This window comes from Zalophus californianus, chromosome 2, assembly GCF_009762305.2.
Source record: "Zalophus californianus isolate mZalCal1 chromosome 2, mZalCal1.pri.v2, whole genome shotgun sequence".
In the NCBI taxonomy this organism is placed as follows: domain Eukaryota; kingdom Metazoa; phylum Chordata; class Mammalia; order Carnivora; family Otariidae; genus Zalophus; species Zalophus californianus.
Window position 1 is genome coordinate 188,313,558 of NC_045596.1, and position 23,781 is coordinate 188,337,338.

General features: G+C 44.2%; 1 protein-coding gene and 1 long non-coding RNA gene across 4 annotated transcripts in view; both read right to left on the bottom strand.

The window, feature by feature from the left end:
• Positions 1-8,054: 8,054 nt before the first annotated feature.
• On the bottom strand, positions 8,055-10,715 carry LOC113924407. 2 transcript variants are annotated; one of them, XR_003520663.2, is made up of 3 exons: positions 10,354-10,715; positions 9,751-9,845; positions 8,055-9,046 (listed from the first exon to the last, which is right to left on the bottom strand). It is a non-coding gene; the product is annotated as an uncharacterized LOC113924407 (long non-coding RNA). The 2 variants fall into 2 exon arrangements; XR_003520662.2 differs by lacking the exon at positions 10,354-10,715 and adding an exon at positions 9,946-10,207.
• A 7,212-nt stretch (positions 10,716-17,927) lies between these two features.
• The window catches only part of TRAPPC11 (trafficking protein particle complex 11), a 46,614-nt gene continuing 40,760 nt past the window's right edge, over positions 17,928-23,781 (bottom strand). For both annotated transcript variants that reach the window (XM_027599062.2, XM_027599063.2), the window contains 2 exons: positions 23,087-23,254; positions 17,928-18,915 (listed from right to left, as the gene is read on the bottom strand). In XM_027599062.2, the coding sequence (XP_027454863.1) occupies positions 18,871-18,915; positions 23,087-23,254 (213 nt within the window). In that variant the 3' untranslated portion in view covers positions 17,928-18,870. The remainder of the gene's footprint in view (positions 18,916-23,086; positions 23,255-23,781) is intronic.

Genomic DNA, 23,781 nt, shown 5'->3' on the forward strand with positions numbered 1-23,781 from the left:
AGAGACCCCGAATTGCCAGAGGAATATTGAAAAAGAAAAGCAAAGCTGGCGGCATCATAATTCCGGACTTCCAGCTCTCTTACAAAGCTGTCATCATCAAGACAGTATGGTACTGGCACAAAAACAGATACATAGATCAATGGAACAGAATCGAGAGCCCAGAAATGGACCCTCAACTCTATGGTCAACTCATCCTCGACAAAGCAGGAAAGAATGTCCAATGGAAAAAAGACAGTCTCTTCAACAAATGGTGTTGGGAAAATTGGACAGCCACATGCAGAAGAATGAAACTGGACCATTTCCTTACACCACACACAAAAATAGACTCCAGATGGTTGAAAGACCTAAACGTGAGACAGGAGTCCATCAGAATCCTAAAGGAGAACACAGGTAGCAACCTCTTCGACCTCAGCCGCAGCAACCTCTTCCTAGAAACATCGCCAAAGGCAAGGGAAGCAAGGGCAAAAATGAACTCTTGGGACTTCATCAAGATAAAAAGCTTTTGCACAGCAAAAGAAACAGTCCACAAAACCAAAAGACAACCGACAGAGTGGGAGAAAATATTTGCAAATGACATATCAGATAAAGGGCTAGTATCCAAAATCTATAAAGAACTTATCAAATTTAACACCCAAAAACCAAATAATCCAGTCAAGAAATGGGCAGAAGACATGAACAGACATTTTTCCAAAGAAGACATCCAAATGGCCAACAGACACATGAAAAAGTGCTCCACATCACTCGGCATCAGGGAAATCCAAATCGAAACCTCAATGAGATACCACCTCACACCAGTCAGAATGGCTAAAATTAACAAGTCAGGAAACGACAGATGTTGGCCAGGATGCAGAGAAAGGGGAACCCTCCTACACTGTTGGTGGGAATGCAAGCTGGGGCAACCACTCTGGAAAATAGTATGGAGGTTCCTCAAACAGTTGAAAATAGAGCTACCATACGATCCAGCAATTGCACTACTGGGTATTTACCCCAAAGATGCAAATGTAGGGATCCGAGGGGGTACGTGCACCCCAATGTTTATAGCAGCAATGTCCACAATAGCCAAACTGTGGAAAGAGCCAAGATGTCCATCGACAGATGAATGGATAAAGAAGAAGTGGTATATATACACAATGGAATATTATGCAGCCATCAAAAGGAATGAGATCTTGCCATTTGCAACGACGTGGATGGACCTGGAGGGTGTTATGCTGAGTGAAATAAGTCAATCAGAGAAAGACATGTATCATAGGACCTCACTGATATGAGGAATTCTTCATCTCAGGAAACAAACTGAGTGTTGCTGGAGTGGTGGGGGGTGGGAGGGACGGGGTGGCTGGGTGATAGACATTGGGGAGGGTATGTGCTATGGTGAGCGCTGTGAATTGTGCAAGACTGTTGAATCACAGATCTGTACTTGTGAAACAAATAATGCATCATATGTTAAAAAAGAAAAAGAAAAAAGAAGAAGATAGCAGGAGGGGAAGATGAAGGGGAGTAAGTCAGAGGGGGAGACGAACCATGAGAGACGATGGACCCTGAAAAACAAACTGAGGGTTCTAGAGGGGAGGGGGTGGGGGGATGGGTTAGCCTGGTGATGGGTATTAAAGAGGGCACATTCTGCGTGGAGCACTGGGTGTTATGTACAAACAACGAATCATGGAACACTACATGAAAAACTAAGGATGTAATGTATGGTGATTAACATAACAATAAAAAATTTAAAAAAAGAAAGAAATGGGATGTTCTGGAGCATACGGTGCTGCCTAAGGGAGGGAGATCCAATGGGGGACCTGGGACAGAGAAGGGACTATCAGACAGGAGGAGGACTCAGACAGGAGCTGCAGAGGGAGCAAAGTCAGTTGGCCATTTTTTTACCCAGAGCCAGGCCTGTACCTACAAAACTGGATTTAATGGCAAATCATCTAAAAATATGCTCATTGAAAACAGTCTACTGACCCTTTTCTCAGAAGAAACGATTGCAGGAGACCATGGGGTCAGTATTTGAACTTTCATTTTAATGCCTAGAAAAATCTGCATTTACACAGTCAATTTTCTCCTACCCTGGAGTTAAACTTTTGACTTCTTTGTCGAATCCTGGCAGAAAAGGGGCCAGAGGTTAATGCGCTTGGGAATCCAAGGCTCAGTGATACAAGAACTGTACATTCCATTATTACTTGAGCTTCTACACGTTATCATACTGAGTAAATACAGTCACACCCCACTCATCGGCAATCCAACTAGATAGCAAATGCAACAGTGGGAGCCAGGAAAGCAGAAGGCCTTGTGATGGGGTGGAAATTACAGGCATCAGAAAACAATGCCTGGGGTAGAGAGAGAGAGAGACAAACAGATGGACTGACAGAGCACTCTGCAGCCGTTCCTATTAACCCACATTTTGTAGAGTATATTGGAGGGAAGCAAAGTCTTCTAAAGAAATCAATTAATGAACTTGCATACTTCAAGACTTTGCTTTGAACAAGTGCACTGATCCATGATTAGTGATGCAAGCCTGCAGGGGTGAAAAAAAGGAGGGATTCAACACAGAAAAGAAGAGCCAGACACAGGAACATTGCAAAGAGCACAGGTGCTCTGGATGGCTGGGACAGGGTCCCTTGCCCTTAGCTGTGAGGCCAAAATGTTATCAGCTGACCTCTAATTACAAGGAAGAGGAAATCAATATCAACACCTAGAACTGTTTATATTCCTGCCTAAATGAGCTATAATATTATTTCATTGAGGTCAAGCTTTCTCGACAAGTTCCAAGTGAGGAAACCTCTAGAATTCTGGCTTATTTCTGTGTGTGCTGCATGTGACATTTGCATTCAATACACTATTCTAGTCGAGGGAAGCTCCTTGGCCTGTTATTAAGACTATTTAAGGCTAAATTGGACAGTTACAGCAAACTTAGAGTTGTGGCTTTCTAACTGACATAAATTAGAAATGACAGAGGATCTATTTACCCAAACACAAATGCTAACATCAGGAAGAAGTGGCAGGTAATAACTATAGAAGGAAAGAAAAAAAGACAAACTCTCTAGTGCCAACCCAAGTACCAGAGAGCGCAGCAGACTTCAAACCTCATCACAGACCTGTGACACACATTTGATAGCTGAAGTCTACCAAAAAAAGCACAATTGGAATCTGTACCTTTGACTTAAAATGTCGAAAAGTAAGCAAAGGGAGTTTTAAAATATTTTGTCCAAAGGGGTTCAAGAAAAATAGAAACTTGACTATCTCCACCAAGTTGTCAAGAGATGTGGACGGTTGAGGTCTATACTGGGTTGGATAGTGTCTCCCCCAAAATTCTTGTCCACCCAGAATCTGGAAATATGGCCTTATTTTGAAATAGCATATTTGCTATTTGGTGAGTGGTAAACGAAATACGGTTGGCTTTGAACTTGTCACTGAAGTTGCACGATGGGCACAGAGGCACTGCAGTGTTATTTTGATTTTTTGGTAAAGTATTTTTAGTGTAAAAAGGACAGCTAAACTCTTAGTGATTTCTATAAACAGTAAAATAATCAAAATTTCTCTTCTATTTTTGCCTTTTGCTACCTGTTGTCCCTGGGGAGGGTGGGGTAGGGCCTCCTTGAAAGAGATTATTTTATTACCCCTCATTCTACTCCGCCCAGGATGAATATGCTGGGGTAATATTGGTGACAATTCTGTAGAGTGTGCTACCTAGAAGGCACTTAACCTCCTACCAGGAGACAGGACTTGACTTGCCTTTTTCTATTTGTAACATGATTTGGCAGAGGTCCTGGACCTCAACACAGCTTAATGTTTAAGGGCACTTGATTCAGCCAATGCTAAGAAAACCATCTAGCCACTTAGTAGTGGATCCTGTCTTCTACACAACCCTGCACTGGATTCCTTTCAATACAAGGGGCATGGCAGAAATGAATGCCTCTGAACTGTGTGTCAGAGGGAGGGGATCCCTTCCAGTTTAGACATTCTGTGATAAGACAGCAGTCTGGTCCTTCATCTCTGAGTCAAGCACAAATCCCATGGGGACAGGTAGGAACTTGGTGGAGCAAGCTGGTAGGAGAAGCCCAAGAAACAACCACTCTTTACTTCCCTGGAAGTTGACAGGGTAGTGTTTCTACCCAAGTATCCCTTCCCACCCCTTGGGAAGACAACAAAGCAAGAAACCTGCTGGATATTTCCAGTCATCTCAGCCTCGAGTCCCATCTGCCTGTGAATGGAGATTTTCATTGTACTCTGAGTTGTTCATTTAACAGATATTTGTTGAACACTAACTATGTGTCAGGTGTTCTTTTAAGCCAGTTCAGGTACATCGGTGAAAAAATATAGCAAGATGCTTATCCTCATGGGTCTTCGAGGAATGCAGATAATCAACTGTAAAGATAATCAAGAAGTAACTCATGAAGTATTTTAGAAGGTAATAAATACTCTAGAAAAAGAAATAGAGCAGGTTAAGTGATTGAGGGGCTGCAGTTTTAAATAGGAAGTCAGAATGGGGCTCACTGAGGAAGCAGAGTTGGGATAGAAGAGGAGGTTGGATTTGAACTAGTTGGAGAGACAGGGTTCCAGGCACAGAGAAGAGAAGAGAAGAGAAGAGCTAGCTCCAATATTCTGCCCTAGCAGTACACGGCGGGTTCAAGGACTGTCAGGACAGCGTGGGGAGCAGGGTGAAGAGGGGCTCGAGTAGCAGGAGAGGAGATCAGTAGTAGGTGAGGTCTGATCTTGTAGAACCTTCCAGGTCATTGCATGGACTTGGCTTTTCCTCTGAAGGAAAGAGGAACCACAGGGGAGATGGAGCAAAAGAGTGACAAGATCTGAGAGCTTTTCCAGGCTTGTTCTGGCTGCTGTGTCGATTCTAGACCATTGGGGTGTGAAGATATGCAGCAGATGTTGCAATGATCCCAGTGGCTGGAGAGTAGTAGCTGCGGGACGGTGAGAAGGAATCAGCTTCTGGGTGGAACTGAAGTGACCTGTCCGAGATCACACAGCTAGTCAGTGGCAGAGCCAGGTGAGAGTAAGGTGAGCCACACCTTACCACCGATCTCCTGCTTACGGCACGACTCCTCCCCGCGGGTCTCTGGGCGTCCTACTGCCATCTATGAATGCAGCTTTCTGTGTGGGGTTGTTGGTTGTCTTGGAACTATCAGTGCATTTTAGTATATATCTTGCTGCCTGCTCGGAAATGTTTGGGGGCAAGAAGGTAGTATGTCAGCTATCTGCTCTTTGCAAGCTACTCGTCTACTCATCTTGTGATTTCTAGATGATTGTTACAAAAACTTCTGGGGCATATTCTGCTCTGCAAAGGAAGGACGAGTAACCAGGATACCAATATGCCAACCGGAAGCACCCCATGGGGATTCCATGTGGAGAGATTCTGCCCTGCTGAAGATAAACATGTGCTCCTGCCCCACGGCTACTCAAGGAGGAGGCAGATGAGCCGCCACTGTAATTACAACCATGCTGCTTTTCTCTTACCCAGAAGGTTTCCGAGGATTTGGTGACTCTGATCTGTTGCTTGGCAACATTCTCACTGAGTCGGTTCTCTTCCAATTTCCAATCCTATCCGGCCAGGGAGAATTCTCATAGCAGACACTCTGCCGTTCCTCGGCTTTTAGATTGTAAAAGGCAGATCTCGATTTAGATCTCTGACCTAAGGGATGACGCCAAGGGACCCAAAGAGCTACAAAGTCTTAACTAAACCGGACTTCAGTCTTGCCACAACTTCCCAAATGGGCCCTCCAGCAGAACCACTACAATGCAAGTGCCAGAAAGGCATGTTCGATTCACTGATGTGTCTCCAGCTCCTAGAACCATCCCTGACACATTAGAAGGGACTGGCAAACATTTATTGCATATATATGGGTAAACTACAGAATTACTCTATGGAAATTTTTATATCCCAGTCCTTTGGAGTTCTTTTTTCTGTTCTTTCTTATTTCTTGTCCTTTCTCCCTCCCCTCCTCCTCATTCTTTCTCATTTTTACATCTATATTTGAGAACTCCTCCCTCACCCCACCCCTGCCCATTTGTCATTTGCCTACTACCATTCTAGTCATTCATTAAAAAAACTGGCCCATCTGAATGACAACTGGAACCACAAGACACAACCAGGTATGATCCCTGGAAGCTTCACAACGAAGTCTTAAAGCATTTAGGAGGAAACACCAAAACCCAAACAATTCCAACTGTGCCCTTTTCATTTCCAGCTCCATATAAATTTTAGACGAACATATGGTCATGTGCATTAGTGATAGCAATGGTTTTTTTTCCACACATGAGAATGAAAAAGTCTTCTCAGACACCGTAGGCACCACAGGCCGACTGACCTTCTTTCTCTTTGCCCCAATCCTTCTGTCTCTCACCAAGCTGTGTTTCTATGTCCCTTGCCCCAGTGAAAACTCTAGACGGTGTTTTCTAACTCAAATCAAGTGATCTCTATCAAAGTGTATATACATTTGCTAAATATGCTTAGGTTGAGCTAGTAGGCTGTCAAAGTCTAGGATGGCATTCAGATCTCCGACCTCTCAGGGACTAAAGGTCCAAATATTTGCCTGAATGGCTTCATTAGTCATCCTCACACTGAAACAACCTCTGTCTCCAGCTTCTCCATTTCTGTCAGTGGTACTGCACTCTTGTGGACACTCGCGCTCCAACCTAGAAAGCAGGGTGGCAGTGTTTCCTCCATATTGTAACTCAGGAATACCAGAAAGTTGTCTTCCCTTTTCCTCGTCCTCTGGTTCACGGATGCCTGAAATTTCATAATTTGTTTTGGCTTAAATCCAAGAGAAGGGAAAAGATGTAAATTTCTTTTCTAGCGCTGACTGTTTGCCAGGTACGATCTTATTTATTCTCCATATCAATCTTATGCCTCAGACCCTTTTTATATACGAGGGAACTGAAGCACAGATGCTGAGTGATTTTTTTCAGGGTCACAAAGCAGGTAAACAGAAGAAATGATTGCTGAACCCAAGGTGGGTTGACTCCAGAATCTGATTTATCTACTACCCCCGGCTAATATCTATGTGAGCCTAGCACTGTATTAAATATTTGTCTTATTAGATATATATTGTCAGAGTCAGTAAGTTTATCAGGGTAGTACCTGATGAAGGTGCCCCACCCCCGTGGCTCTGACTGAATAAACCCCTCACCCCAACCCCAGCAGTCCTCATTCAATGACTGATGCAAGCGCCATACAAAGACCGAAGCTCCCTCGCCCCTAAGGTGGGATAACCCTACACTGACTCCCAGAACTCCCCACTGGCATTAAGCTCCAGATGTCCACAAAGAGATGTGCTTTATAATACGCCCTGTATTGGCTGCCATTCTGTTCCTCTCTCAGTTCCCAACTTACCCATAGATGTTTCTTGGGATCCTTTCCAAAATAAACTCCTTGCACTTGAATACTTTTCTCAGGGTTCTCAGGGTCTGCCTCTTTGGAACCCAAACTAAAGCAGTCGGTAACTGTCCTAAAGATAGATTTTCAGGGGAAGAATCAGCAGACTTTGAGATCATCAAACATTGGAGGGGACAGAAGAACCGTCAGCTCTCATTTGCTCCCAGAGAGTCTTAACTAAGTCAGCCATTTATTCCTTACCTCATTAGCTACAGCAGGGAGATGAATTCATGTATTTGTCCATGAACAAATATTATTCCAGTTCTAGGGAAGAGGGATAAAGCAGTGTACAAAATGGACAAAATGCCCTGCCTTTATGGAGGTTATAGTCTAGTGGCTGCAAGGAGATTTTAAAAAAGAACCAACTAGATCCCCTGGAATTAAATAATACGTATCTCAAGTACCTTACACTGTATAGGTTCCCTCTTCTCCTACCACTCGCTTTGTTCTTTAAAATTTGTCAGGGGCACCTGGGTGGCTCAGTCGTTAAGCGTCTGCCTTTGGCTCAGATCATGATCCCAGGGTCCTGGGATGGAGCCCCGCATCGGGCTTCCTGCTCAGCAGGGAATCTGCTTCTCCCTCTCCCACTCCCCCTGCTTGTGTTCCCTCTCTCGCTGTCTCTCTGTCAAATAAATAAAATCTTTAAAAAAATTTTTTTATTTGTCAGAGAAGCTTTTGTCCCCTATAGCCTGCATTTTGCTGCTTAGGTCCTTACAGGGCCACTTAATACTTCACTGTATTTTCTGAAAATTGCTAGTTACATCTAGAAGCACGATCAGAATCAGGTTCAAATTTTGGGCAACATGATTTCATAGGACTGTGTATTTCCATCAGGAGGCATATAGTGTCAGCTTGTCTCTTTTTGTGATATCACAAGCTGTCGATAATCATTACCAAGAGTTATTATTAGCTGGAATACTCCCATAAGGAAAAATTATTCCATCAGCTATTTGGTTACTCGAAAGTACAATTCATTTAGGAACACCAAAATACACGATTTCTTTTCTGTCAGTTCTCAAAATAAGACGGTTCTTTTAACATCTTCCAACATGGCCTACGAAGTTTGTTTCTTTTGAGTGACACTGTGAATTTATAGATCCACTGGGAGCCTCTTCGGCTTCACTCCAAGGTCATCCCGGCATGACGCTAGCAATATTTGGTTATTCCCTGCTTTCTGGTATGACAAAGTGTTCTGAACTCATCTTTACATTTCTTGTCTTCAGACACGGAATCAGCAATTTCTGCCAGGATTAGCTGCCTTTTAATTCCATTCTTAGCAGGAAATATACATTTAAAAAAATTCTGTCTGATCAGTAAATAAATCCTTGTTCGACTTCAACAAGTAATGCTAGGTGTTGACCCACTGCTTCCCAAGACGTAAGATCCTGAAGGCAGCCAGCTGGACATCCTGGGTGCTCTGGCTGGGACAACTTTCTCCCTCCTGACTAAATCAATAAGGCAGCTGACCTCAGTTTTGGATTCCCTCTCTTCTCCGTCCAGTTCAGTAACCGAGTAAAGAGCACCTGGTTGTTAACTTTGGTATTCCATCCACATAACTGTTCTTAGTAATGCGCGAGGACAGCACAGGTGACACACTTCTGACCATCTCAGTCACTTCCTGGCCATTGATGGCGGTGTCCAACTCTCTCCGGAGCCCTGTACCAGGCACTGGAGAGCAAAGAGGTGAAAAATAAGGAGCTCCTGTCCAGTCTGGGGACAGAATGCATCCTCTAAAAAGTCACAAGATGGACAGTATGCACAGGAAATGCTAGAGGATTCTGGAGGGCTATGGAAGGACCCTGATTGCTATGGAGGAGGTAGTGATACAGCTGAAGGGTTCCTGCGGCAGAGATGATGCTCTACCATTTCCACTTCCTGGGCACCCAGGGAGATGGCATTTCCTTACTTCCTCTGGCCACTGGAATGTCTGTGGGAACATTCCAGGTCTGGCCTTTGAAAGGGAAAATAATGACCCCTCAAAAATGTATCTTTGTGTCTTTCCCTTGTTGGTCTCCCTCCCTTCATGCTCCGCCCCCTCGGAGCTCCTATAGCCAGGCCTGTGCCTCTGGGCAGCATGCTTCTCAGGTGGCTGGCTGCAGTCACCGTTCACAAGCAGACATATCTGTGCCTCAGAGTTGAGGAGAAGGTTCCTGGTCTCAGACACCTAACAATTCTTTCACCCAAAGGGAATTTCGGGGTTACACTGAGACATGTAGAACCTTTTACCTTCTCCCAAGTCATACTGCCAAAGATCCACCTACTACTCCTGTGAGCAGAACTTCTCAAATAGGAAGCGAGAGTTCTGGGTGGGGATATAAACTGCTGAATCATAGCCTCATCCTAGAATATTACGCAGCCTTCACACACCTTACCTCCAGGGTGACTGTCACGGGTCACTAAGGAGCAAGGTCATGCCCAGGATCCATCCACTGACTCTCTTCCCACCGGTGGCTGTGATACTTTCCTTCTAAAAATAACATTTATCATTTATTCTCGTTAGGAGAAAAAGCCATTTACCGTTGAAACCACTTAAAACAGATTAATAAAATAAAGAAAATGAAAATCACCTATAATCCAGTAATCCAAAAATATAGTCTGGGGTGTATACTTCCGGTCATTTCGAAACCTCAGGGTATGTGTGCCTAGTGTTGGTTTTGTCCTCTCAAACAAGAGCCTATCGCCCGTGCTGTTTCGTAACTGGCTTTCTTCCTCGACAATATCGAGTGGCCATTTCCCGATTAAATATTTCTCTAGGACCAGACCCATATATCCGGAGTACAGGTGGTTTCACCAGGGAGGCGGGCCTTTCTCACAAAGAAGGATTTGTCTGTCGAGGCTCCGGGCGCCCGGGGTCACGGGGGGGGGGGGGGGGGGGGCTCCGCACATCTGCCAAACCAAACAGACGGGAAGGATGAAGGCCTGGGGGGCAGCGCTTGGCCTGGGCAGCGAGGAGCAGAAATCCCCAAAGCACCCACCTGAGTCAGCCCGGAAGCCTTGCGGCCGCCTTGCTGCACTCATCCCCAGGCCTCCCTTTCAGACACTAGTCGCTGGGCTCTGGAAAGCGGAGTTTCTCCACTTCTCTTCCACTGGACTTCTGAGGTGGGGGTGAGCACCCGGGGCGGGCTAGGCGGTGTGTGTGTACGGAAGTTGGGGGGGGCTGTCTAAGCCGACGCGTCCTTTCTCTTTCCGGACCCTGCCGCCCCCTGGAAAGAAAAGGTCGACTTAACACCGCTTCACCTCCTAGGTGGGATTTGCAAAATCCTTAGAAGGCATTTTGCGTTATGCTTCGGAATCGCAGCAGGGGGCGGCGGGCTTGCTGCCGCTCGCTGCCAGTTGCTCACCGTCTTTCGGACGGAAGGGGGCACCGGCGGCGGGAACGTAAAGACTACACCTGGACCGCGCGTGCGTGCGCGGCGGGGGGGGGGGGGCGCGGCGCGTGCGCGTGCGCGGCGGGGGGCGGTGCGTGCGCGTGCGCGGCGGGGGGCAGGCGGGAACGGCTGCACCCGCGGCCGTGGCATGCGGTTCTCCTGCACGGAGTCCGCAACTCGGGTCCGCTAAGTCCCCGGAAACCTGCGTTCGTCGCAGCTGGGTTCCGATTTTAGAGCAGAAAGGCTCATTGTCCTGAAGTCACCCAGCCTGTCTGACCACTTTGGAAGTTTCTTTATGCTCCGCGGAACTTGTAGTCAGTCGTCCCAGGGGTCACAGGATTATTAATGCAAGAGCTTTACCAGGCGAACCTCTCTGGGAAGGGGCAACCCTGGTTTTTTGGGGGGGGTTTTGTTTTGTTTTTGTTTTTGTTTTTGTTTTTTTGCAACCCTGGTTTAATTTTCTGTGAGGCGGGGGAAGCAACGCTTGAAAAGAAGGGTTCTGCTTACCCAGTGCGCTCAAACTTTAAGAAAAGTAAACACTTCACTATTGGACGGGGGAGGGGGGGATTATTAACCTGAAATTAAAATTTGGTGGGAAGTAGTTGTAAGCAAGTGTGCATCGACAAAGACTGTGCTCTGGCCAAACTTTTCTTCTGGCTCTTGTAAGCACCCGAGGTCTGCCCCTGGGCTTCTCTCTGACCTTGGAGAAGCCTGTTTGAGCAAGAATGCTGCTAAATCAGTTTAGGGGAAATCCTCCACCCTGGTATCTGATCCCCTGGGCTGCCTGCAGAATTCTGTGGAGTTGGTCTAGCAAGAATGCCCTCACCCTTACTTCTTGGCGATTTTCCATCCACTGACCCCCACCCTGTGCCTTGCCGGTACATCCCCATTTGTCCTTATTAGAGTCCAACTTCCTTGAGTCCGACCTCTCTCCCCTACAAAGCCCCACTGCAGTAGCCCCTCTTGAAAAAGACTGCCTTACTGTCTTTATTTAACAAGTGTTCTGAATAATTTTTTAGCAGTTTCTGATGGTATGTGTGTGCATGTGTGGGTGTATGTGGTGAAAGAGCCATCATGTAATGATTACCTGTTTTTAAACAATCAGTATGTAATATTCATTAAGCAATTTCATCTTTCTTCCGTGTCAGGCTCATGCGCTAATTTCCCAAGGTAATCATTTAGAACATCTATAATGCTGATTTTTTTTTTAAAGATTTTATTTATTTATTTGAGAGAGAGAGAATGAAAGATAGCACGAGAGGGAAGAGGGTCAGAGGGAGAAGCAGACTCCCTGCTGAGCAGGGAGTCCAATGCGGGACTCGATCCCGGGACTCCAGGATCATGACCTGAGCCGAAGGCAGTCGCTTAACCAACTGAGCCACCCAGGCGCCCTATAATGCTGATTTTAAGTGTATGGTTGAAAAAGGTTCTCAGGAATGAATGTCTGATATCAGTATCAGTTTGAAGTTATCTCACTGATTTTATCCATACAGCCGAAGATTCCTCGTAAACTTTATTCTTCAAAGCAGAAGCTTTAAACGGGTGAACATAGGCACAAATATCCCTCTGTTCAGATGGAGGGTGCTGGATCTCCTTTAGAGAAGATGAAAGCTGCTACCAAAAATGTCATAAAGCCATCACACCAACCTGACATTCCTGTCTTCCAGCTTTTCATTCAGAAGATTCTTACATAGAATAGAGGGGGAAGGAGAGGACAAACCAAAACAAAAACCAAAGTTCTTGAATAACAGGTTATTGAAGAGATGTAATATAATGGAGGATCTCGTTAGGATGCTGATTAAACTATAAAAAGACTTCTTGGTCAATCAGGGAAGATTGACTATGTATTGTGTATTAGACAATCATAGGGAATTTTTGGTAATTTTTTAGATGTAATAACGCATTGCGGTTTTTTAAAAAAGTCCTTTTATTTCTGGGTGAAATTATCTAAGAGAATTAAAAGTACATAGCCAAGTATTGATAGGGATTGAAGCTGAGTACAAGCATGGAAGTGTGTTATAGTCTCTATTTTTGTGGATGTTTGGTTATTTTCATGATAAAGAAGATGAAATAAAGGGAGGGTAATCAGAAGTGAAGAAAATATTGTAAATGTCGTCTGAGTACCTGAGGGTCCTGATCACCTCTGATAAACATGGGCTATCACAGAGCTCCTCCCATCTTGTATTTAAATAATTCCATATTTCATCTTGAAGATAGAGCTGCTTATTCCTTCCAGTTAAATTTGGCATTTGAGTTTCAGTCCTTTGATGAGGCAATGGTCGTTGATGATCACCCAAGATCAGTTTTCAAACGATACAGTTCTTCAATCTGATGAGCATTTTAAAGCTAAAAAGAAGACAAGCTTCATCCCTAAAGTCCTTGAATGCCAACGGAAAAAGCCCTGCTCTCCAGGAGCAGTGGTGAGTTTCATTCTCTCCCCTCCAATTCTCTTAGCACTGAATGTGAACCTCCCAGGTAAGAAAACATCGCTAGCTGACTCAATAGCTGACAGGTCTACGCTCAAAGCACTTGGCATGCCATGATGCTGGAAGGAGTGGATGCCAGCCAGCATACCCTTCATCACCTGCAAAACTCTTCCCTGCTTTATTTTACCAACTTTTGTATGTCCTCCCAAACTCACTCACCTAAGAGTGTCTGTTCAAGGATAATGGAAATGCATTTCCATACAAGAGAAGCACAATCATTTTATTACAAATATGAAAGCAACTCCGATGTTGCTCCTGGAGGAGCCCTGGCCTCCCTGCAGCTTCCTCACCTCCGCCTTATGCTCACCTCCACTGTGGTTCCTTTCTCCCTTGTATTTTTAGTATTTCTTTAATCGCGTGCATTTTCAGACATATCCAAAAATAGAAAGAAATGGGCCCCCCAGGCACCCCTTTACCCACCTTTAGCAATTACGAACACTTTTCAAATCTCATTTCATCCATTTCTCTCTGACCTAGTTTGTTTCTCCACCCCACCCCCGCCCCCGGAACATTTTAAAACAAATCCCAGACACCCGTCAGTTCACCAGTCTTACACCCACTTCTGCATTTATCACCCTGTAGTGGAATTTGTTTGCAATGGCATTTTCCCATTGGTCTGCAAGAATGGGGTGTCCTTTATGGCTTTAGCAACCAGCACGCAAACTGACCCATGGTAGGTGGTCAGGAAACACTTGGAATTCAAATGTGTGAGTAAGGGCAGCTGCTTTATTGCCATAGACTTAAGAACATAGGTCTTGGGGCACCTGGGTGGCTCAATGGGTTAAGCATCTGCCTTTGGCTCAGGTCATGCTCCTGGGGTCCTGGGATCGAGCCCCATGTTGGGCTCCCTGCTCAGCAGGGAGCCTGCTTCTCCCTCTCCTGCTCCCCCTGCTTGTGCTGTCAAATAAATGAATAAAATCTTAAAAAGAAAAAAAAAAAAAGAACATAGGTCTTAACTCACAGAATGCACAATGCCTCAGTCATCAAAAACATGCTCAGCCCAAGACTCATTATTTAGGACCAAGCACCTGCAGCGTTAGGACGGTGGCCACGTGCAGTGCCTGGACTTGAATCCCAGCTCTGCCTCCACTTGTGGTGTCGCTGGTATGACGGACTGTATGTTCCAGAGCCGGTGGCAGTTTCTCCTGTCCCACAGTGTTCTTCCCGTTTCCCCATTTGGAGGTGGAGTTTATATTCCCTCCTCTTGAAGCCGGGTGGGCTTGTGGCCACAGTGGAAGTGCTGTTACATGGTAGCCCGGGCGAGGTCACAAAAGGCAGGGTGGTTTCCACCTTGCTTCCTGGGGCCCTCATGCTGGAGCCCCCAGGCCCCTGGTAAGGTCCTAAGACTCGATGAGCACAGACTCCCAGCCAGCCCCCGCCCGCTTCAGCTCCTGGTTCCATTCCCGCCTATTCTAACTGCAGTTATGGTCGGACCATAACTGCCCGAGTGACCCCAAGCCAGAATTGCACAGCCACACCCCTCCCGAATCCCTGACCCACTATGACCGTGAAAGATGATGATTGTTGTTTTAAACCGTCAACTATTGGGGTGATCTGTTCTGCAGCAAGAGAAAACCAAACTATTGGCTCTCTGTGCCTCAGTTTACACATCTTTAAAATGTTTCCTACACATTAGGCTATTGGGGGTATTAAAGAGGTAAGAACATCACTGGCACATGACAGCACTGAATAAATGCTGGCAATCATCACTTGGGAAACACACATAGTTTAGAAATCTTGCCCAACCTAATAAAGATAATATTTGCAAGATCTCATTTGCCACGCATGCTGATACCTTGAATAAGGGTTGTAATTACATAAATAAAAAATCAACTTCAAAGTTGCTAGGAGTTCTTTCAATAATTAGAGAGAAAACAGAATTTTTTAAAAATGCTTTGACTTCGCTTCTACTTCCCTGTCTGGTAAAACATGCTTCAGAAAGCAGACACAAGCATGAGGAAATTGAGTGGAAGAGAAGGTTTCTCACAAATCGGATCTTTGAAGAAAACCTGAGTATAATTAAACAATGAATTTATTTTTCACGAAAACATGGGATTTTATACTCATTTAGGGAGTCTTACGGGGCTCAGATGTGTCTGAGAATGACACTGTGTGCTAAAATAAAAGGAAGACATTTTTGGAGCTCACCAAAGGATGGCATGAGTATCATTTGTGAAAAATGTTTCAAAACAAATCCATATGCATTAAAAAAAGGCATCTGAAATGCCAGGATAATAAAATAAAATGTGAATTTGTCTTCTTATATATCTTAATGCACAGGATCCATGATTTTTAACTTAGCATCCATTCTTAACACTTCAGTTAGAGAGGATTTACAGCGTGAGAAAAAGGGGAGGGGGAAGGGGGGGCAGGAGAAAGTGCACATCCCTATCTGGTGTCACGTACTCATTTAATAATCTCTCATCACCAATGCTGCACATCACTGCTTCTCGAAAATTACAGTCACAGCTATTTATTTACTGTACCATTAAGTAATACAATTCATCCCTAAGTATTTTCTACATTAGGAGTTGGGACACTTAAGGTGCCTTTTCAGGGGTTTTAGGTCAAGAGGGGGAGCTTCAGGAAGGTATTTGCTGGGACATGAGCCCTCCCCATTAGAAGGGTAAGTCTGACTTTTCCACTGAAAAGCGGCCTGTCACTCATTACAGTGCCAACGTGGGAATCCCAACTCAGAATTCTTAACAGCTATTATCAGGGACAGTATCAACTGGAAGACGTTTTATATTCTGGGTGGAGATACAATATGGGCCATGAAAGAAAGGACTGAATTAAAACAAAAGAATCCTTCCTTTAAGTAACATGGAAAACATTTTTTAAAAAATCCACTCTAGGGGACGCCTGGGTGGCTCAGGCGTTAGGCGTCCGCCTTCGGCTCGGGTCATGGTCCCAGGGTCCTGGGATTGAGCCCCGCGTCGGGCTCCCTGCTCGGTGGGAAGCCTGCTTCTCCCTCTCCCACTCCCCCTGCTTGTGTTCCCTCTCTCGCTGTGTCTCTCTCTGTCAAATAAATAAATAAAATCTTAAAAAAATAAAAAAATAAAATAAAAAATCCACTCTAGGAGTCATGCTCCATAAAACCTTTTAAAGAATTCAAGGATAAGGAGCCTACGACTTTATGAGGAAAACTGAGTTGAAATCGCAAATTTAACTTTTAGGGCCGTAAAATACAAAATTAGGCAAATTAAGAATTTTTTCTCCCCTAGACATTATCACCCACCTCCTCCTCACACTTGACACTCAATAATCTCATCTCTGATTATCGAGTGCTTACCTTCATGATACAGGAGGTCAAACTTCAGTGTATCCCTCCCCCAAATTTATAATGCTTTATTAAAAATGTATCCCTGAGTGGTGTGTGAGACTGGCAGAGCAATAGAGAGCACCAGACGGCATGCAGTAAAAAACAGAAGGTAAGAGACTTCCATGCGGACAATGATGGTGGCTGATGGCCCGGAGGCAGGAAGGGAAAGGCTGTGAGGTTCCCCCCAACACCTGTAACCTGACTTCATCAACAGCTCCTGCAACACGGTGACAGTTTTGATTTTTTGGACCCAGGGAAGATGATGATTTCATGTATTTTTGAATTAAAATTTTCCAATTTAAAAATAAGAAAACAGAATATATTCACAGTAGAATTCATGATATGGGAGAAGTCCCGGTTGGGAAAGGGTTATTCTATTGCCAGCTCTGAGGATGATCGAGGGAAAAGCACAGAGCTGTTTATTTGGTGTAGAGTAGCAGAGTTACACAGACCACAGGGACGTCAATGCCAATAATTTTAAGGTGCATGCCAGTGACTGATTCATTCTAACACCTACTTCGTGTTTGACAATGGCAGTGTGAACATCTGAGATCTTTATTACATAAGCCCTGCACCAGACCATCTTCATATTCAAAGGAACCTGTGAATTTTTCAAGCTGCAGATTATATCCCGTTAGTGGGTCATGAAGTCAGTTTGGTAGGTTACACTAGGGATGTCTTTTAACAAAACAGAAGAGGATATAAAATATATGAGCATATAGAATATAAGTATTTCATGATCTTTTCAGTTTTAGACATTTACACATATACACATGTATGTACTCATGTATGTACTCAACTATATAAACACTGACACATTCTGATAACACAGACCCTCCAGTAGATGCAGGCATATTCTTTTCAGCCTTTCCATTAAAAATAATAATAATAATAACAACAATACAGATGTCACTGGTTGAGCACTACTGTGGGTCAGCCACTGTTCCCAAGCTCTTCTCATGTATTAATTGTTATTATTCTCCTAATAAGGCTAGGAGATAGGGATTATCATCATCTACACCTCACAGACAAGAAGACAGAGATATGCAGAGGGTAGGTAACTTGAACGGCACGTCCCCAGCAAGCAGCAGAACTGGGATCTGATCCTGGACAATCTGTGGAGACAAGCTCCTGTGGTCTCTACCTGAAAAGCCAAGAATGAAGGGAACCCGTGTCCTCCTGAGACAGAGAGCCCGTTTCACTGTCCAAGTCTCCCCGAAGGCTAGCAGAGCAAGTTCTAGAACGCAGATCTCCCAATTTCCAATCCTATGCTCTCCCTAGACCTCATACAACAGTATTCTTAGTAAAAGCGACTTTGTGAAGCTGAAATCAAACAAGCTTAAAATAAATGAAAGATACATATAAGTGTCCTTGAAAGAGAATGTATTTATTTACATCATTATTTCCTTTTTACAACTCCTACGCTTTTAAATAATAAAATTTTCCATGAAATCCGATAAGCTTTAAATTAAGATATTTTAACAGAAGAAAATTATTACAATATGATTTTTATTTACATGAATTTCCAAGAGCTTTAAATAGTTCCTTTTGAAACGGCACGATATAACTGAAAGCTCTCATTTAGAACTTGCATCCTTTTCCAAAACTTTTAGTTTAAGAAATTAAGCTTATAATCACCTCCTTGTAGCTTGGATTCTTAGAGATGAAAATCTGTTAAACACACAAATACAAACCTGCTTCATAAATGATCCACATTTTGGCTGCAAGCTGAACCTCTTTCCCATGTTTTGACACCAAGCAGAGATTTTTTTAGACACCTTAAATTGCTTTGATTAAAACTTTCTGGAAGTTTTCTGGATCAGTCATACAACTGCTTACGAGTTGGGATGTATGGATTCTGAGCACTCAATTCAATGTATGAGGACGGGCTGATCTCCGGTTCAGCCAACTCTGAAAGCGACGCACCGGGATTCAGAACTTCCCTGGGGCAGCTTAGGTGCACTTTCCTCCCCATAGCCAGTCCTGTTTGGGAGGCTCCCTTTTCCTCTGATACTGCACATGCGAATCACTTACTTTAAGAACCTACTGTTCATAAAACTACTTCCAACAATAACAATGGTCAGACATCTTTCCATGTCACACTGAGAGATTTCAAATATTTATTAGTGAAACTATAAGAGAGGATAGATTTTCCTAATATTTTAAGCATGAGTTCCTCTGAAGAGTTGGTGTAACAACCATTAAAAAATAGAAAAGATTAACTTTTACCATGATCAAAGCTACAGTTCACAATGAAAAACTTCTATAGCTCCGTCCACCTTCTCCGGAAGAACAGCCGAGGGCCAGTCTTGAACTTCATGCGGCAGCAATAGAGGTATCATCCACGAGCCGGCCCTGTGGCTTGAAAGAGGGGAAACAAGACGGGTTTATAAGACAGTAACAAGAGCTCTATTAATTGAAAAGATCTCAAAATTCTTGGAACTGTTTCACAAAAATGGAATAAACGTGTTCAAGTATCAAAATCACATTTGTTTCTCTCCTTCTTTCACCCCACCTTCTTGCTTCACTTGAACCTGGGGCGGGGGGCAAGCTTCAGGGCCAAGGCGCTGCCCCTGTCCCCTCTGCCCGCAGACACTGACACTGCCAGTCGACCGCATACGTCCACTGACTGAATCTGCCTCAGTCACTAATTCTCTCCACCCTGGGTCCTAGCAGCTACTGATCGCGCGCCGGGAGCATGTGAAAGGGAACCCATTTGCCATTCCTGCTTCAGGGATAGTTTTATTTTCTCTCTTGCTCAGGGCCCTCCTGCATCCCACGCTTGAAGAACGCCACAAACCTGAGCTGAAAGACAAGTTCCTTGGGGATTCAAGGTCTCCCAATCTCCTGTTTGTAAGAAAAAGCAATTCACAATGAACTAGAATATCTAACAATGAACACTACAAGGATGGAAGCAGCAGATAAAAACAAAAATTTCCCTTTCCCTAAGGTCACTGAAAAAAAGTTAAAACATCATATCACAAGAGTAAAGGCTACGAAAGAATAAAAGGTATCGTGACTGTACTTAGAGGTAAAACTTCTGACAGGTTAGCAATACCCCAGGGAGTCATCAAGGAACTGAAAAGATTAAACTCTTGCAAATAATCTTACTAAGCGGATGTACATTAGCAGACCTTTGTGGGAAAAGCATGAGATGGTATTCAGGACATGAAACAGAACAGTGTTACAACATCATCACCAAAAGCCACTGGCTGGGCTTGAAGCAGAATGGTTCCGGTGAGACTCCCTGAGACAGGGAGGGAGCACTCCTGCTTTCAGTTTTATTGCTGTACGCTTTATGCATGCATGCGCGCGAGTGTGTGTGTGTGCACGTGTGTGTATGCGTGTGTGCGCGTGCACGCGAGTGTGTGCGCATACGTGTGTGCATGCATGCGCGCGAGTGTGTCTGCGTGTGCACACGTGTGTGTATGTGTGTGCACATACATATACGTGTATGTATGCATGCATACGTGTGTAAGTTAGGCCTCTGACATTCAAGCAGGAACGGAATGAATTAAAGAACAGGTGCTTGGTCTTTTGTACTTCACATAATCTTTAGTACTGATAGAGGGTGTTCAGTTTCAGAAACGGAATAATGGGGGCACCTGTGTGGCTCAGTTAGGCGTCTGCCTTCAGCTCAGGTCATGATCCCAGGGTCCTGAGACTGAGCCCCACGTCTAGCTCCCTGCTCAGCGGGGAGTCTGCTTTTCCCTCTTCCTCTGCCCCTCTCCTTGCTTGTGCGCTCTAATAAATAAAATAAAATCTTAAAAAAAAAAAAATGAAAGAAAGAAACGGAGTAATGGCTCAACCTGGTTATATCCTTACCAAACACAGCTTTACAAACAGGGACAGAAGACAAGAACATCATGCAATTAGAAAACTGGAATCTACTTTTCAAAGGAAGAAAAATATTAATCCAGCCTTGAAGTAGAGCAGCGCTGTCCAAGAGAAACTTTCTGTGATGATGGAAAAGCTCTAGTCAGTACTGTCCAACATGGGAGCCACCTGTCACACTGATTTACTGGGCACTTCAAGTGCGGCTAGTGCAACTAACCAATTCTTAAATTAAATTAAATTCTAATTAACTGTAATTTACATCTCGGTAGGGCTCACATGAGTAGTGGCTATCATACTGGAATAGCACAGCTCTGCAGTTTACTAAAGGTGTGAAGGGATGTACAACTTGAGTCAGTAAGACTTCACTAAGTGGGGAAAGGGTAATCCTCAGTCACAGGTCAAACAACTGTCACTCTAAGACTTCCCAGTTGATAAAGGAGCCGGCTCTGAGGATCCCAGCCAACTTTTTTGGCAGCAGTCAGGTTACTAGAAGGTAGTACCTGTATTTAGAAAAAAGAGCATGGCAGTTAGGAAAGGGCATGCTAGCTATGCTAAAACTTACAAATGTTTATTTTCCTGGAACCTTTCCTTATGGATTTAAGCACTACCCGGCAAAGGCTTACTGTGGAAGAACAGCAGAAGACTGAACTAGCACGAGCTGGGATTAGGTTGGGTGTACCGAGCCCTACAGGGAAAGGAATGAAAGAGATTCATCAGCGGATCCGAAATCCTGATTCCCCAAAATGATCAACTGTCACGTCTCAAACAGGCGGTGTTTGTAGAGCTCTGTCTATGCGGATACCTACTCCCACGCTAACTAAAGCTGTACTTCTTTTTTTTTTTTTTAGATTTTATTTATTTATTTATTTGAGAGAGAGAATGCGAGAGAGAGAGAGAGCATGAGAGGGGAGAGGGTCAGAGGGAGAAGCAGACTCCCCGCCGAGCAGGGAGCCCGATGCGGGACTCGATCCCGGGACTCCAGGATCATGACCTGAGCCGAAGGCAGTCGCCCAACCAACTGAGCCACCCAGGCGCCCTAAAGCTGTACTTCTGAATTTGGGAACAGCACGCTTCAAAGGTCACCCATGCCGCCACTGCTCCCCACCTGGGTCTCAAGACTTTTCCCCTGCAGGGTGACCTGAGACACGACAGGAGGAACAGCAACAGACGTGGCTTGTGAATGTGAACAGGTGGAAATGTTTAAAAAGCCACTGCCGGGGCGCCTGGGTGGCTCAGTGGGTTAAGCGTCTGCCTTCGGCTCAGGTCATGACCCCAGGATCGAGCCCCAAGTGGGGCTCCCTGCTCAGTGGGGAGTCTGCTTCTCCCTCTGCCCCTTCTCCCACCCCCTGCTTGTGTGCACACAGTCTCTCTCTAATAAATAAATAAAATCTTTTAAAAAATTAAACTAAAAATTAAAAATATTAAAAAATAAAAATAAACTGCTTTTGGCGCGGGGTAGAGGTTATGTGGGACATCTCTGTACTGTCCTCTCAATTTTACTATGAACTTAAAACTGTTCTAAAAAAAAATTCAGTCTTGGGAGCCTGGGTGGCTCAGCTGGTTAAGCGACTGCTTTCGGCCCAGGTCGTGATCCTGGAGTCCCGGGATCGAGTCCCGCATCAGGCTCCCTGCTCGGCGGGGAGTCTGCTTCTCCCTCTGACCCTCTTCCCTCTCGTGCTCTCTATCTCTCATTCTCTTTCTCTCAAATAAATAAATAAAAAATCTTTAAAAAAAAAAAAATTCAGTCTTTTCAAAAAGCCACTATTTAAACACAGGAGATCTGTAAGTATGAGATTTTTCTTTTACAATTTACAAGTATGGTGCTTGGAAACGTTAATAAATTATTGTTTTGCAGATGGAAAGATAAAAGCTAGGAAGATTATAAAGGATACATCAACACAGACTCATTTATCATTTACCCCATCCCAGATTGTGTAAAGAAGGGACAGTTCCTCCAAACTTGAATAAGAGACACACAAAACAGGCAAGGGGAAGCAATGTGACATGTCCTTCCAAAAGGGAGTATAAAGTTAAAACAGAAGACGGTGCACAGGACGCATATATATCCACATATACCCGAGTTAGAGGAACCCACAACCAGCTGGAGGGAAGCCTTAATGTTAGGCAGCGAGAACAGCTTCAGCGGAGGGGAGCGCTGTGCTGAATGAACCTCCCGCACAGCCCGGTTCGCTCTCTCCCACACCGACCATGACCATCTGACACATTCCTTTACCCCAGGAACCTGGACACGGTCCCCATGTACAACATCAAAACATTCAACCCGAATACAGTTTCTGACACGGGATCATTTTCAGAAAAGGCCCCAGTCCAGTATTACACAGGGAATTAGGACCATTCAAGGTTCATGTTTAGAAAGCTGATCCATTTTGACTAAAAACTAGTTACAAACTAACTACAATGTAAAAACATACTTTACTAAGCCAAAGAATAAACACGTCAAAGGATCCTGCAAGGGTAAATCATTATCTACCTAAGGGAATGAAAACCTTTGAAATTAGATTCTGTGAAATAATAGCAACTTTACACAAATGAACAGCAATACTGCCAAACTCATATTGTAACAATCAAAGCTATCAGTCTCAAAATATTGTTCAGTGAAGCTTACATGAAAGAAATACCTCTGGTTTGTTTTCAAGACAGGAGACTCAAAAAGCAGACAATTTCTAAGCCTTACCTTTACAAAAATACTGGTAGGTATAAAACGCCTGAGCAGTTGATTTGTGAAGTGAGGAAATCTAAGCAGGTTGACGTTGAGAGACGGCAGTTGCTGGTAGCCGGCCATCAGAGGGTAGAAATTATATAACATTTCCTGTTCGGTGCCAGGGAGGATCCGTAATCGAATCTATAGCATAACAAGTTGTAGAGAAAGACAATCAAAGGTACATGCTTACAGCATCTTCACGGTGTCACCCCTTAATTATTCACAAGTGACCGGATACCCAAATCTTTCTGGTGAAATGTTCTCTCTCTCCTAATTCCACCTTCCAGATTCTAAAATACAGGGCTGAATTAGTGTGACATGAGGACTACACAGATAATAAATGAATTAAAAAAATGTGCGTGATTTCTACCAAGATCCAAACGGCAACTTGCACCAGCTTAAAAAGGGGAAGACGACATGGATCAAGATTTTCTGTGTCTGAGACCAGGTAGATTTTTTACAGTCACAGTATGTTATGAGATAACTGGTAGAAAGGTATCTTTGTATACATTACGTCAACGTAAGACAAACTAGTTGTTTCCGGTGTTTTCTTTTAGGGGATCTTTGTGGCGAGGTAAATGATGTCAGGGGAAAAAAAGATGTTTGGTATCATATATTTTTATAAATCAATATGTGAAAAAGATGAGGACACTCTAGAAAAGCTTCCT